This window comes from Tiliqua scincoides, chromosome 2, assembly GCF_035046505.1.
Source record: "Tiliqua scincoides isolate rTilSci1 chromosome 2, rTilSci1.hap2, whole genome shotgun sequence".
Classification (NCBI taxonomy): domain Eukaryota; kingdom Metazoa; phylum Chordata; class Lepidosauria; order Squamata; family Scincidae; genus Tiliqua; species Tiliqua scincoides.
This window is the reverse complement of record NC_089822.1, coordinates 209439684-209455417: the sequence shown is the minus strand read 5'-3', so window position 1 is coordinate 209455417 and position 15734 is coordinate 209439684. Positions and strand designations below refer to the sequence as shown.

Below are 15734 nucleotides of genomic sequence, written 5' to 3'. Positions count from 1 at the left end.
TTATTTTATTGAATTACAGTGGCAATTCTGGTTTAAACAGTATTTTTTAATTACACATATTGATGACTTCTGTAACACTTCTCTTGTAGCATCTCTGAACTTAAAACTAAGATTCTTGGCCATAAGCCCAGTTCTAAGAAAGTAGGTTTCTGTGTCCAAATAGAAACTGAACTGGATAGTGGACGATTAGGAAAATATGTACAGTAGTTAAATAGGATTCGAAAGTCTGTCCATAACCATATACTGTGATTCTTTATTCTCATTTCCCATACCATAGACCAGTGATTTTCAACCTTTTTCATCTCATGGCACACTGACAAGGCACTAAAATGGTCAAGCTACACAATCAGGTTTTTGATAATTGACAAGGCACACCATGCTGCCAGTGGGGGCTCACATCTCCCATTGGCCCTAGTAATAAATGATCTTCCCCCAAATTCCTGTGACACACCTGTGAACCACTTGCGGCACACCAGTGTGCCACGGCACAGTAGTTGAAAATGGCTTCCCTAGACTAACATGAAGTTCACATTAAACACTCTGCAGGATTTGTTGTGTGTGTTCTAAGTGTCATTGAAAGTCTAAATGTTCTGTTGTTGAGCTTAATATTTGTAGAATATCACCATATTTTTAAAGAAATAAAGGATCTCACTATGAAATGCTGTCCTCTTAATGATTTGCAGTGTTTTCTTTAAGTTGTGTTGTTGCTTTGGAGGGTGGGCTTGATAAGTATAAGGCAAAGTCCAGAGCTGCAACAGGAATATCCTTCGTCTTTTACTAGTCTCTCAACTCATAGCCCATGTATTTGATAATTTAAGCATACATACATTTCTGGTTATGCTAAATCAGTAAATGCAGGATCGCACTTGGTCTGAAACAAATCATTTTTATAAATAGTTGCAGTTCTCAAAATAGTACACACAACTCAGGAGGATGAGGCAAAGATCTGGCAATTGTTTTACAGGTAGTAATTTTATTTCAAGTTACCTTTTGACTAAGATATGGAAGAGAAGCAACCAAGGGCTAAAATAGTGCATTTTCAGAATGTCAGACTACCCCCCTCTGAACTAGGTTTTTACTGGTCCTCAGAACATTCATGAGTCATAATCTCCAAGTATAAGCTTAAAGGTCCAAGGATAAACTTAAAGGGTAAATGCAACAGGACTTTTTTGGGGGGGGAGGGGGGGATCTTCATGGCAGCTAAAAACCCATCCTTGAACGTCTGGGGACTCTTCAAAGTGATGGCCAATGCAGCACAAGAAGCTGTGTTCAGAAGAGAAAATTGGCAAAGTTCCAACCTTTCCTGGGGTCTCCTGAGTCAGAGCCTTAGGGATACATCTAGGTGAATGTTAACACTGATTGATGAATGTCTAGGGCAGGGGTCTCCAAACTTTTTGGCCAGAGGGCCACATCAAATATCTGGCACAGAGGGCCAGGAAAAAATACTAAATATACAATTTAAATGCAGACATTAGAGATGGAACTCAGATGATTGAATGGGCTTAAATTTCCAGGATTTCTCCAAGCACCAACACCCACCACAGAAATAAAGCATATATTCAAATGGACCCCCATTTCCTAACCTCCCAGTCAACTTACTTAAATATACAGAAGCAAATACCTCAGACCCAGCCCATCACATGAAACACCCAGGGCAAGTTCTGAGGGATACAGAAACTGAACCTCAGAAAGCCTTCTAAGGCCTTCAGAGGTCACAAAAAGTTGCTTCTGATTTTTTTTTTTTTAAACCAGAAAGTGATGTTTTTAGGCCTTTAGAGAATGTTCTGAGATCCAGGGAGGCTGTGCACAGCCTCCCTGGCCCTCAGAACACACTCCAGATGCAACCAGAGCACAGCTTGTTGGTCATGTTTGGTCAAGTGGGCCAGCTAGAGGCTCACCATGGGCTGGATTTGGAGACTTCTGGTCTAGGACTACAGACAGAGGCCTTTCTCTGTCACACTGGAGATGCCAAGGATTAAGCCTGGGACCATCTTTATGTAAAGTCTGCTCTCCACTAGGGAGTTACTGCCCTCCTCCCTGATTCCCTGTCCTTAAGAGGAGGGGTTGGAACTGAGGTATATTCAAACTGATGAACTTTTATAATAAACCCAAAAATATCTCATCAGTTTTTTCCCAATGGCATAGGCAAAACACTTGATAGCAGCCTTTGACAACCCAGACCATGTTCTGCTCCGCATTCAGAAAACTGTAGCTTCCTGCTTACACTGCAGCATAGATCTGCTTGCTAATCCCCAAGAATTCCATGGGTATCTGGAAAGTCTTCACAGGGAGAATTCTAAAACAAAAAACATACATTAGAACAGTTAATCTGATGGACTCCCCCTAACTAACAAGCCTCAAGTTGTTCCAACCTATTACAGTACAGCCAAGCCAGTACTTAACAGTGTACAATTTTTGAACTGAAAAATCCTAGCTTCCCTAGGGTTTAATGAAAATCAGCACAAATGTGCCAGCAAAATATAGAGATGAAATGCCTCACCCCAAATGGATCATAGATAGAAGTGTCTGCTCCAAACATGGGATTTGGTATGCACACTGAGTGTGGGCTTCTTTCTTCCCAGGAAGAAGGTTCTTCATCCTCCAGCTCAGCCTGCAGTCCATTAGAAACAAAATAAGCACTTATTTGCCTCTCAAATGGCAGAACTGATGCAGTAAAAAATGGACACAAGTTACTTATATCTATCTATAGTTTTACTACTACATAGGGAAGAACACTATATATATATATATATATATATATATATATATATATATATATATATATATATATATATATATATATATATTCATGTTGAGTTCAAGGTGTTTTACACAAGTTATTGCACCCTTCCTTCAGCTTTGCAGATGGGCAGCCCAATCCTGAGCTGCCTGGGGCACATAGCTGTGGCAACGCCAAAAATGAGAAAATAGCACATACAATAATTTTCTGGGAAAATAGCACTTACAATAGTTTCTAAACTATTCTAAGAATATAATACCACTTCTACTCTCCCACTCCTTAATTCTAATCCTCTGAGAATTGTGAAAGGATTAGAGAAAAGGAATCAAGGAGAATGCAGCCAAGCAATGGATCACCCAGTTACCACAGTTGGAAGAATGCAGTGGGGTGAAAGTCTGTGGGAACAGCCTAGGGAAATCTGGGTTCTGTGGAGAAGGGTGAGAATATGCTACTTTATTATGAATTGGGAGTGGAAGCAACTCCAATGTTAATTGTATTTTGTTGTTACATCAGCCACCTTGGGAATCCTTCTGGATTAAAAGACAGGGTAGAAATCAAATACATAAATAATGTATTCCTGATTAGATCTTTGCTTGACTGCTCTCTCTCTCTCTCCCACACACACACTTGAATTATGCAATAATATAAATACCGTTAAGGTGAAACTTCTGCTATGAGGGCAGTATTGCAAGCACTCTCTTTTGGCCAGAAATGAGACTATAACAATGTAAATAATAATAAATAATAATAACTTTATTTCTACCCCGCCTTTCTCCCCGAAGGGACTCAAGGCGGCTTACAACATATTAAAAACAATATAAAAAACAAATAAAAAACATATTAACACATACTAAAAACAGCAGAGTAAAAAAAATAGGTAAAAAGAGCATAGAGCAGCAGCAAGTCATAAAAGAATCAGGCCTGTAAAAAAAATATTAAAAGATGTTAAAAAGATGTTAAAAGGCCAAGAACTCAGAAGGCCTGTTTAAACAGAAGGGTCTTCAGGCCTCACCGAAAGGTCTCAAGAGAGGGAGCCATTCTTAAGTCAAGGGGAAGGGAGTTCCATAGCGTTGGTGCCACTACTGAGAAGGCCCTATTTCTTGCAGCCGCTACAAAAAATGTAGCAGAATTTTTTCCATATGAGCCATCTTAAAGGGAAAGAATATGCAGTATACCCTAAAATAGTGAAACTGGAACCCTTGATTCCTTCTTTTGAGGTAGTAGTAGGCCATTCCAGCAATCGCTACACCTAGCAGCGCTATGGCGACAACAGTGCTCACGCCAATGGTCATGGGAGCAGTTGATTTTACAACACCGGTAACCTGCAAAAAAACAATAGTGTTTTCTTCCCATTTCAAAATGCAAGATCAGAGAACTGATTTAGAACATTTGCACAACCAATTGCCTTTACCACAAGAGAAACATATCCAGAGAGAGAATTACGTGCAAACCAAACAGTACTACTTCTCCTAGAGCACTGAATTATAGTAAAACAGAGAGAAGGAAACACAAAATGGATTACCCCTGAACAGGACACTTCTAAGAACAGAAGCAGCAACCAACCTGATCAACTTGAAACTCTTGTTGAACCGGTACCGTCAAAGGTGTCTGAATAGCATGAATGATCCCATCGAAGGCCAAAATATCCCACTCAACTATCACGGTATTATTAATCAACTTAGAACCCTGGTGCAGAAAAAAAATCCCTGCATTAAGAAGTTATTCACTAAAAATGAACTATATTGCAAAGAATTCATGAATTTGTTGCATAAAAATTGCATTTTTCCAAGTGCCATGGAATGAGTTCCATGGGCAGTAAAATACAGTACAAAACAATACAGCTGAGTCTTGCCAGTTATCTACAGATACTTACAGGGAGCTGGGTGCTGTTCACATTGTCTGCGATGGAAAGATTGTATCCTGCTTGGGAAGGTATAATGGTTCCAGCTGTGAGATTGGAACTCATGAGGACCAAATCACTCACTGATGCATGAAGTTTCAAGTCATTCAGTGTTAATGACTGAAAAAAAAATAGAAGTTTTGATTGCGGTCAAAGTTCTTTCACTTTTGATCAAAGAGGAGAGAAACATTGCCAGAAATGGCATGCAGCTTCAATTCAACCACAGCACTGATCCACGTGCAGAATGGAGGGCAGAGGTTGAACAGACAAAGTGCTGGGCCATCCAGATCCATAAATGCCACTCATTCCACTGGTGGGAGTCATAGGAGCATATGCTTATGGGCAGTAGCTAGTAGGCAAGGTGAAGCAGCTAAGTAAAGTTGGCACTTCTCCCCTAGGAAAAAAATAGTATCTTCAAAGAAAAATTCATAATTGCTCACTAAGTATCACTAAGGTAGGCTTTATAAACAAAATAAGTGAGATGGATGACAAAACAAAAACCAAACTACATAGAGGAGGGTGGTAAACCCAGGGCCCTAAGGAAGCCTGGAAGAAAGATTGTGCAAGGCATGTTTGCTCTAATTTTGCATCCATCCACAAGCTGAGCATGTTACATCCCAATTCTATTAGGGTTGTACACCACCAGAATGAGTGTTCTGGTGGCATAAAGTCCTTTATGGCTGTCACAAAGTGCGACACACAAGCAGTAAGCAGCCGGATCTGTGCCTGCAACCAGAGGACAACTGCTGGTGTGGATAAGTCCATGCAAGGGATGGGAGGGAGGGGCAGGTGGAGCAAGGCAGAGGAGAAATGGGGTAGAGAGGAGGAGAGTGGATTGAGGTTGGGGAGTGGTACTGGCGGCAGCATTGTTGCCAGTGACTGATCCTGCTTTCTGGCCTTGATCGCCAGACCTGTAGAAAAGGCTATGGCGTTTGGGCCTCTTCAGCTTAGAAAAGCCTGAGGGGGGGCATGATTGAGACATACAAAATTATGCATTGGAAGGATAATTATCATTGGAAGGATTGGAAGGATAATTGCAAAGTGGATAGGGAGATGCTCTTTACACTCTCACATAACACCAGAACCAGGGGACATCCACTAAAATTGAGTGTTGGGAGGGTTAGGACAGACAAAAGAAAATATTTCTTTACTCAGCGTGTGGTTGGTCTGTGGAACTCCTTGCTGCAGGATGTGGTGACGGCATCTGCCCTGGATACCTTTAAAAGGGGATTGGACAAGTTTCTGGAGGAAAAATCCATTATGGGTTACAAGCCACAATGTGTATATGCAACCTCCTGATTTTAGAAATGGGCTATGTCAGAATGCCAATGCAAGGGAGGGCACCAGGATGCAGGTCTCTTGTTACCTGGTGTGCTCTTGTTACCTGGGGCATTTGGTGGGCCGCTGTGAGATACAGGAAGCTGGACTAGATGGGCCTATGGCCTGATCCAGTGGGGCTGTTCTTATGTTCTGTTACTACATGGACTTGTGCAAGTGAAATTGCTAGCACAAGTCTGAACAGACCTAGTGGGCTGCCATAAGTTTACCCTGGGGCAACAGAACAAAAGGCTCCCTTCCCCAAGGAAGCCTCCAGAGCTCCACACTTTCCATGAGACACCGCACACATCCCATCCTCACGGCTGCACTGCAGTGCAGGAAGTTGCATTGGATTGAACTGCCCATTTTCTCTCAGCCTAGTACCAGAAAAGTAGTTCTAAGATCTCCTTGGTGTTTGGGAACCCCAATCTCTTAAAAGAATCCAATGCAGCCTTCTAGTATGATTTGACAGCTTACCTGTTCTTCAGCTGAACTGATGTGATATTTGTAATTTTCAAAACAAAAATTTTGTGATGACTGCTATAAGCTATAAATTGTTCATTTGTTCATTCAGCCAAGCAACCACCAGCTTAACACTGTAATACAAACACACCACAGTCCAGAAAATACTCTGTTGCTCTTACTGTGTTGTCTGCGAAGCCAGAATTCAGCGGTGCAAAAAGTGTTTTATAAGTGGTATCAGTGGAGAGGAAATTGAGGAATTCCAACCCTTCTTGAGTGGCATTTGCATAATCCAATACCATCTGAAACAGAAGAGAACCTGCGTATCAGCCTGAAGGTGTCTTTGGACAACTGCAATTGAATCCATCCAAGTGAGGATTTCTGAGGGATGCTACAACTGGAGGATACATCATTGCTCTGGATAAAGCACTTGCCAAGAGCTGACACCCATTAGGTGGCCAACCCGGCAAGGCCAAGGCCCGTACCTCAATACTACTGGTAGTATCATTGCACCATTGGGTGGGCAGGGAAGGTGCAACAGGAAGCTCACAGTAGAAGTTTGCCTAGGGCTTCCAGCAGTTGGCAGCAGCACAGCCTACAGTGAAAACTACACACACAATTTTTTTCACCAGTCAAAGACTTTTATGGGAACAATCTTGCTGACAGGGAAAAAGCAGCTACTGGTTATCTGTAATGCATTTAAATGCATTGACTGCATAAGATGCCAACGGTTTGCATGTGACTGTCCTAAAAGCAGTTAAACCCATTTAGGTGCTTTTCCGCTGGGAGCTCTATGTGGCACTAATGTGTGTTCCTCCTGAATAAGAACTATATAAGCTTCAAATGTACTGGGTTTTTGTTCATGTTGGATACACACTCCGGGCATAGTTGTATTTGCCCAGGATTTGGTGGCATCTCTTGGTTATTTGATAAAAGGCCCCACTTCATTTGTGAATATTGGCAAGATTGTGTCCCGGGCTTCACTGTTCCCTATCAGTCAACAGAATCACAAATGTGGGGCTAGCACTTACAGAATAATAAATGGAGAAGTTGGCATTCTGGCCCAGCACTGTGACAAGACTCCCCCTGCAAGTATAGCCGTCTCCAATAAAGCCACTCCTACAGTCACATCGTACATCTGAAAAGGAAAAACCAGAGTTTGACTAGGTAATGCTTAAGGAACACCTTCCTATTCCATGAGGAGGTTCTTTAGCACTTGGAAGGCAAATTGGATTGAGGGATGAGAGTGATGATTTACAACAACTTTGGATCAGGCTAACCTCTCTATTCTGCATTCAGTTCAACTTGGAAAGTTTACTAGACTGAATATTGTTATCGAGCAGTCATGGAGGTGGTACTGTCAACCTCCCTATCTTATGGCCTATCTTACCTGCAACTCTGTAACAGTAAGCATCCCACATGTCACTGGCGTTTGTTCGAAAGCCATAATCCACAATCCCAACATGGTGAGTCCCACAGTTTGCACTTGGATACACAGTTGGGTAACCTGCTGTCATGTTGGAGAGCCAACCTACTATGCAAAGGTGGAAACCCATCTAGGGAAAAAAAGAAAGACAAGCTTCTCTGAACTTGTTATATTTCCATCTGTTAGCATCCTCAACAGGTTCTCTCCTACCCATTTTACCATGCTTGCCCTTATAAACACAGACTGCAAAGCCCTGTCTGGTCTGGAGGGGGCAGAATTTCATTTCATTTGTGTGTTAGCACTGTGCTCATTCAATGCAATGATAACAAGGGAGATTTGAGGCAGGGGCAAGGAAAAAAAAAGAGCACCCCCCACTTTTGTAATGGGTAAAATTAAGATACCTTTAAAATGTGACGCCACACCTCCTTTTCATTTAAATAGCACACATTTTCAAATTTAATCATTGAATCAAATTTTTAGAATGCGTTTGGTATTCCAGTTTTTACAGCGATAATTGTTTGCTATTTTGTTGTTGGTAAAATAATATTTGAAAGATTATTTCATTTATTGCAGTGATATCTAAAGTGTTAGCACAGTGATTTTCACCTTTTTTGTCTCACGGCACACTGACAAGGTGCTAAAATTTGCAAGGCACACCATCAGTTTTTTCACAATTGACAAGGCACACCATGCTGTTGGTGGGGGGGCTCAAATCCCCATTGGCGCTATTAACAAGTGACCTTCCCCCAAACTCTCATGGCATACCTGCAGACCATTCATGGCACATCAGTGTGCCATGGCACAGTGGTTGAAAATGGCTGTGTTAGCAAAGCGTTTCCAATACATGGGATCAACTACAAATGACTCTCAATGCAATGAAAGCTGAAACCTGTAGCTTTATGCCAGTCTCAAGAGGTGGGTGGGGCTTAACATATCTGGTCTTGAACTGCCTCATTTGGATGCAAATTTTGGCAGCTGTGCACAACTCATCAGAGTGCAAAAAAAAGTTTAAAGAAAATAAACTGTGGTGAATGTAAAAAGAGCAGGAATTGCCTCTCTAGTTCTCAGACGACCACCCTGTACCCCCCCAGTTTAACATTTTTGCACACCTGTTATTTTTGCACCTGGAGTGCAAAGTACTAGTTACATCTCTGTGCTAATTTACCAAGTGGGGCTGTTCATCTCCCATGGTTCATTCACAGCCTATTTTTGACTCTCATCTCAGAAGGATCATAATAAAAAATGGAGTCACATTTTGAAATAAGCTATCTGATCTCCTCAAAGTGAGGCACTGGAGTACAGAAAGAGTATATTGCCTCCCAGCCAGAACATTTAAACCACCTTGAGGGGGAAAATGAAAAAGGTTAACAATGGAAGGTCAAATGGGAAACAGACTTATGATCGAGAATCGCTTGACCACTCAAGCGAATCATAAGCCAAAACGAACACAGGCTCTATGTCGACTAGCAGGGCAGTTAGCTGCAAGGTTACCTGCTGTGCAGCAGAAAGCTGTTGAATAGTGGCCAAGGTAGCTCCCTCAGCGGCACAGCTGGTTTCAGCATCTTCATAAGTAAACTGGTACTTTCCCTGGGGAGACTGGAGGTGGAAGATTCCAACCGTTTTGTCTGGAGAAATACAGTTTTGTGTCACTTTTACCATCATGTCACATGTCGGCATGGGCAAGATTTTGGTGCTGTTTGGCAAGTCCTACTAAAATAATGAGGCCCATCTCTGAGTGAAGTGGCTTGCAAGTCTGGGTTAACTCTTCCCATCCCAACCATCTGCACACACACATTCTGCATCCCAAATACATCATGCAAACTGGACATATTTGTAAGGGGGATATCTTAAAACTTCCTTCCATTCACAGAAGCAACAGCATTTGTGCAAGACAGGGTAATTTCTACTACTCTCCCCTTCTCTCTGCAGCCCCTGGAAGTTCTACCCCCCCCCCCCATTTGCTTCTAAGGCTTGAGGGACCCCTCAGGAGCAGAAATTCATGGAGCAGCTACTGCTGTTACAAGGACTGTTCTATGGAATAGTGACAGGAACAAGCACGTACCATAGAAATGCAGGTCGGTACAAAGGGCGTCAGGATGGCATTGCCCATTCTCCTCTAAGCAACGATCTGTGGGTGGAACAGCTTCCTCCAAGCACTGGATGCCATTTCCAACATAACCGACTTTGCATTCACACCGCCGAACATTCTGCAAGGCAAAGAAACGTGTGCATCACCAAGCAGAGAAAGAGGTGCTCTATATAACGAGACACATAACCACCAAGTGGAAAGGTGGCTTAATGCAAGATCAGGACAGCCCAATTGGGTTTCCTTCTCAACATCACTCCTGACTTGCTAGTGCTGCCTTCACCGGGGTGCACGCACACCCCTCAAAAGAAAAGGTCCCTTACCATCTTCACCACACTCCTTCAATTGCGTGGTTCTTTTCAAAAAAAACATGAAGGAATCACAAAAAGAAAGAGCACTTTGTTACCCCCTCAAATCACTCTGTCCTTGAGTGGCATTTAAAGGAACATGTTGCCGTTTAAACACTGTGCAAGGAAGGAATGGAAGCAGGTGATCCAATTCCTGCTTGCTTTCAGTGAAGAGGATCGATGTGGTTATCATTCATGGTAGGCATGGAGGAAGGCGGCAGCAGACTTGAGTGAAGAGCACCCTCAATTTGCCACTTCCTCCTCATCCCCACTCAACAGAAGTTTTATCATCTGCTTCATGGCTAGGCCAGCCCTGCCCAAGATGGGTATCCACTGAATCATCTCTGTGCGCTTTAACAGTTTTATACTGTGGAAGAGACACAGGAAGGCTAATTCCTCTGTGATACCATACATTTGGTTACACTTCCAAATATAGATACCTCTCAGTCATACATTTTGCAATCTGTATGTGTCCCTATAAGTAACCTGGAAATATCTATGACCTGTTCATGACCCTAACCATATTCTAAGTTTCATTACTTCAGATCAGTAAGGGGTTCCTTTCTCTACTGGTTTAAAGTGATCTACACAGTTGTCAGTGCCCTCTTTTTTCTTGTTGATATCTGAGGAGACTCCCAGTATATGAAGAACAAGGTGGATTATGACAAACAAGCTCAGGATCTCATTTCTTCACTCCAAAGGACATCTGTTCAACAGAGAAAACGGGGAGAGCCATTTTGTATCTTCCCACTCCAGGCTGATGGAGCTTTGCCTTCCTCTCCTGAAGTTTGGAATGTGATAAGTAATTATGTCAAACACAGAAACGGAAATTTCACATAAGCAGGGAAAAGAAAATGCCGTCATGTGTGCCATTCTACAAAGATGCAGTGCTGCAGCAAGTTTCTCAAGAATATAGGGATGGAAAACATGTAGAATTCCACATCTCACACAGTGAATCGTCTCTCAGTCTCTCTCTTTTCCCCTCCCACTGCTACAAAAGGTCACCAAGACACCAATGGACCTCCCATTATATGAACCTGGGCAAACGCCCTGGGCACAGAACTCACGGACTCCAGGACCACGCGGGAAGCCTTAATGAGGCTTCCAATGCAGATGGAAACTGTGCTTCCGGTTTTCCTTAGATGGCTTCACCCATTGGTCCTGGAGTCATGCGAGGCTCCGTGTCAGTCCAGGCGAGTGGGGGAAGGTGGTTTCACATGGGGCGCTTCATGGAGCTTTGCCCCAGAGCACCTTGAGGGGAGGTTCGCCACTGCACCAAGAACCAAGCTGAGCATGTGAACCTCCTGAGTTTCTTCAGCAGTTTCCACCCAAACACAGCTCCCCACTGCAGTTGCCCCTTTATGCAGCAAAGATCTTTTCCCAAGCAGAGTCAATACTTACAGGGCCAGTGTTGATGCAGGTGGCATGCTCACTGCAGCCGCCATTCGTACCATCTGCACACCTGTCGATAGGACTGCAGATGTAGCCATCACCCTCATAATCTGAGAAGCAGCTACAGGAGACATCCGTTCCAATCTGCGTGCATTTGGCATGCTCACTACAACCTCCATTGTCATCCCGACACTGGTCAATCACTGCAGCAGAAGGGGCAGTTCAGTCAAGTCTCGCCTATTTTAATTGTAGATTTCATTGTTTTTTATTGTATTTTTTTTTGGGTAAGCCAATTTGCTGTTTTACACTAAAAGTAGGTGTAGGGTCCCTGCCCTGGAGGGGCCTGGAGCAGGCTTGTTCCACCCCCAGGGAGGCCTCAGATTGGCTGAAGGGGGAAGGGGGTTCCAGCACCCTTGTCCTCCTCCCTAGCAGAGCTGCCAAACCTGGCCCAGGAGCTATTTACCTCACAGCTCCTGCTTCACACTGACTGCCTCTCATCCCTGGCCTCCCTGTTTTATGGAGCAAGCCTGTCCCCTTTGGCCCCTTCCCTTCCTCCAGGTGGGGCAGAAAAGGCCTTTCCTGTCCCTGGCTTGTTTCCTGCAATGTTGTTGTTGTTATTATTATTATTATTATTATTCCTTGTTTGCCCTGCCAGCTCCCTCTGGCTGGTTGGGGTGAGTCAACCTGCTTTGCCCCCTTCAAGGACAGGGAAGCCTCCCCACCCTGGGCATGGGGTGCCTGCTCCAGGGTAAGTCGGGGGTCAGGGCCTCTGGGAGGGGCCCCGACAGTAGGATATAAAACAACAAACAAGCATGATGCTGATGCTGCAGTCATCACTTGCAAGGCCCACTTGGTACTGCTTAGGGCCTTGAAGATGGTATTTGAGAAGCATCAGGAAGAAGAGATTTGATTTGCTCTCCCAGGTTGTAATTTCACACTAAATACACAAAGATCTCTTGTCAGAATTCAGCATTTAAAAAAAATAAATGATGAGTAATTCACCACACAGAACCAGAGAAGAAAAGCTTTTGAATCTCAGATAAAGCCCTTCCAAAAAGGGTTTGGAAACAAAATCAGTGGTCCGTGCCTAGTTTAAATAGCCAAAGACTGGTTTGAGACAGACTTCTTTATGTTCAGACCATGTACAAAAAGCCCTACTGGATCAGGCTCCAGGCCTATCTAGTTGAGCATCCTGTTTCCCACTAGTTACCACTGGAAAGCTCACAAACAGAAGATGAAAGGCTACCTCTCTCTCACACGCCGTTGCTCTCTGCAACTGATATCACAGGCATACAGCTGGAGGTAGTCTACAGCCATCATTACTGGTAGCCATTGACACGTCTGTTCTCCATGAATTTGTTTAGTAACTCTAGTCCTTTTCAAAAGCCATCCAAGCTAGTGGCCATCACATCTTGGAGAAACAAATTCCACAGACTAATTGCGCACTGGGCGAAGAAATTCCTTCTTTTGTCCTTTCTACATTTCCCACCAGTCAGTTCCATAGAATGAACCTCATTCTAGTGCTGAGAAAGAGGGAGAAAAATGCCCATTCCATGCATAATGTTAAAAGTCTCAATTATGACCCTGCATTCGCTGTGTTTTTTGTTCTGAACTAAAAAAGAATTGTAGCATTTCTTTGTGAGGGAGGGTTTCAGTAGACCCCCTCAGAAACTATTCTCCCTACCCGTTCTCCATCTGTAAATCCCAATAATTACTTGCCATAAAGTGTTCTATGTAAGATCGAGATAGTAAGCATTACTTCTCCAAACTGAGTGGTTGTGTAGCTTGGAGCTCGACTGAACCTGAAGCCAGTGATGAAGCATGACGTCATCACCAAATACCCAAAGATCCCTGCACCCCACTGTGCAGCAAGCAAAGGGGCTTGTGCAGTGGTGTGGATCCCTTACAGGGAATACTTAAAATAAGGTCACCTCTCTGCCTACAACAAACTGGTTGATATTTCATATTTATTTCTCTGAGGAAACCTGAAAAGATTTGAGAAGGAGTTTAAAACACTGGGGTGGTGACCCTGCAATCCTTTCCGAAAACTAGAATTCCTAGCATCCCTTGGTGGAGAGCTGTGACCAATAGGCCAGAGTCCATTTATATAATATGGTTCACAGAGGCTTACAAGAGAACACTTCAATAATTTTAAAAAGTACACTTAAAACACTTGAAGACACTTAACTAAGGCTGCAATCTTATCCACACTTACTTGGGAGTAAACCCCATTGACTATAATGGTATATGGCTATCAGAACTCAACCCTAAGCATGTCTACTCTGAAGCAAGTCCCATTTATGGGGCTTACTCCCAGGTAAGTGGGGATAGGATTGCAGACTAAGCCAAATTACATGCAAATGGCCTTAGAGGTCTAAATGTAATATTTCTCTTGCTATTAGTGATACTGCCTTGATAGCGAACTGTTTGCAACCACCCACCGCCCCCACGCACATCACGAGTCCTAACAATTCAGCACAACTTCCAGATGGTGAATTTAGCCCATGAATTTCAGTCATACCTGTGCATCTTCGTCCATCTCCCTCATAATACAGTTTGCATTCACAGGTATTATTGGATCGGCAGACAGCGTTCGGATGACAGGCTGGGGAACAGGTGGGTGTCACCACTAGACATAAAACAGGTCAAGAAAAATCAGCAAAGTTAGCTCCATTTTCAGACACATTCCCATATTTGCATCCTGAGAGCATTAGGACAGTGATCAATATCCATTCTTGGTACTTGTGAAAATGAAAAAGGGAAAGGAAAATTCTTGTAGAATGAATGCAAGTTGAAGAGACGATAGAGGGGTGGAAGCAAGTCTCATTATACTCAGTTTTTGAACTAGAGATTTCCTGAATCATAGCTCAGGCTCTTTGTGACTGCAGCTCTCTAACGGAGAGGACCCACTGAGATACAGCTAGGGAAGTGACTTTGGGATCTAGTTATGGTTGGCTTTACCTAGAGGGATTTCACAGCTCTCTCCTGTCCATCCTGCAGAGCAGAAGCAGAAGCCGTCTCCGTGCACCCCTTCATTGCATATCCCGTTCTCTGTACAATTACATTCTGCAAAGGAAGAAAGGAAATATCATCATCATTATCTTGAACTAGACAAGAGGAGACCAATAACAATTCAGGAGCACGTTTGGCACATGTTGACATGTAGGTTGTATGTGAGCTGATTCTGATTAGGAGTCTCACAGTTTACCTTTACATACACACTCACTAATTTCTATAAGTATTCTAAACAGCATGGTGGGCATTTAATGGAAGAACCTTTTTAACAAATAAAGCAAGTCATAAGGAAGCAGTTGGATGACAACTTTCCCACATGCGACCAAACACATTTTTGTATTTTTGGCTATGTTCTTGCAAGGAACATGAAAATGTGCAGTGCACCTTTCAAAACCCATCCTACTCATGACACATGAAACATGAGTTGGCTGGAAGCAAACTGAAGCAGGAAGCTCTTTGTTTTCATTGTTGCTGAAAATAAGGGCATACCTTTGCATTCTGGCCCATAGTAGCCCGGGGCGCAGTGCTCACAAGCTGTCCCAAGGAAAGTCATGTTACAGACACATTGCCCAGAGCCTCCGATCCCATCATTACATTTACCACGGTTACCACATGGTGCCTCCAGACCCCCCGGACACACTGAAAAGACAGAACCATGGAATGTCAACCAAACAAGTGAATTCATAAGCACCCCTCCTTAGAGTTACAGGCTGCTTTTGGAGAGAAGCTTTCTTGCAAAGAAGTGAAAACAAATTAAACTGATAAGCTCTCAAAGAGCCACCAGTAAAATAAATTAAGTATTACAGTTTAAGAGTTTACAAAGGTACAAGCACATCACTGCTAGAAGCAACTAATAGCTCGATCCTAACCCCCTTCCCTGCTGGCATAACTAACACTGCACTGGTGGAGACTGCTTTACAGCTGTTGCAAAACAGCCTCTTGCTGGTGCACAATGCAGACCGGCAAGGAGGGAGGTGACAACAGACTCCCGCATACCGAAGGGCCTATGGACACCCGCCAGAGCAGGTAAGCCTGTCCAGGGGGGTTGA

At 43.4% G+C, this 15734-nt stretch overlaps 1 protein-coding gene across 1 annotated transcript in view; it reads right to left on the bottom strand.

The window, feature by feature from the left end:
- Window positions 1-15734, bottom strand: part of STAB1 (stabilin 1) — a 103535-nt gene continuing 87801 nt past the window's right edge. The window contains exons 56-69 of the mRNA XM_066613521.1: window positions 15175-15324; window positions 14632-14736; window positions 14192-14299; window positions 11680-11873; window positions 9908-10052; window positions 9337-9470; window positions 7810-7975; window positions 7451-7557; window positions 6602-6721; window positions 4614-4760; window positions 4304-4426; window positions 3916-4062; window positions 2501-2611; window positions 1-2296 (exon numbers count right to left, since the gene is read on the bottom strand). Of these exons, the coding sequence (XP_066469618.1) occupies window positions 2246-2296; window positions 2501-2611; window positions 3916-4062; window positions 4304-4426; window positions 4614-4760; window positions 6602-6721; window positions 7451-7557; window positions 7810-7975; window positions 9337-9470; window positions 9908-10052; window positions 11680-11873; window positions 14192-14299; window positions 14632-14736; window positions 15175-15324 (1808 nt within the window). The 3' untranslated portion in view covers window positions 1-2245. The remainder of the gene's footprint in view (window positions 2297-2500; window positions 2612-3915; window positions 4063-4303; window positions 4427-4613; window positions 4761-6601; window positions 6722-7450; window positions 7558-7809; window positions 7976-9336; window positions 9471-9907; window positions 10053-11679; window positions 11874-14191; window positions 14300-14631; window positions 14737-15174; window positions 15325-15734) is intronic.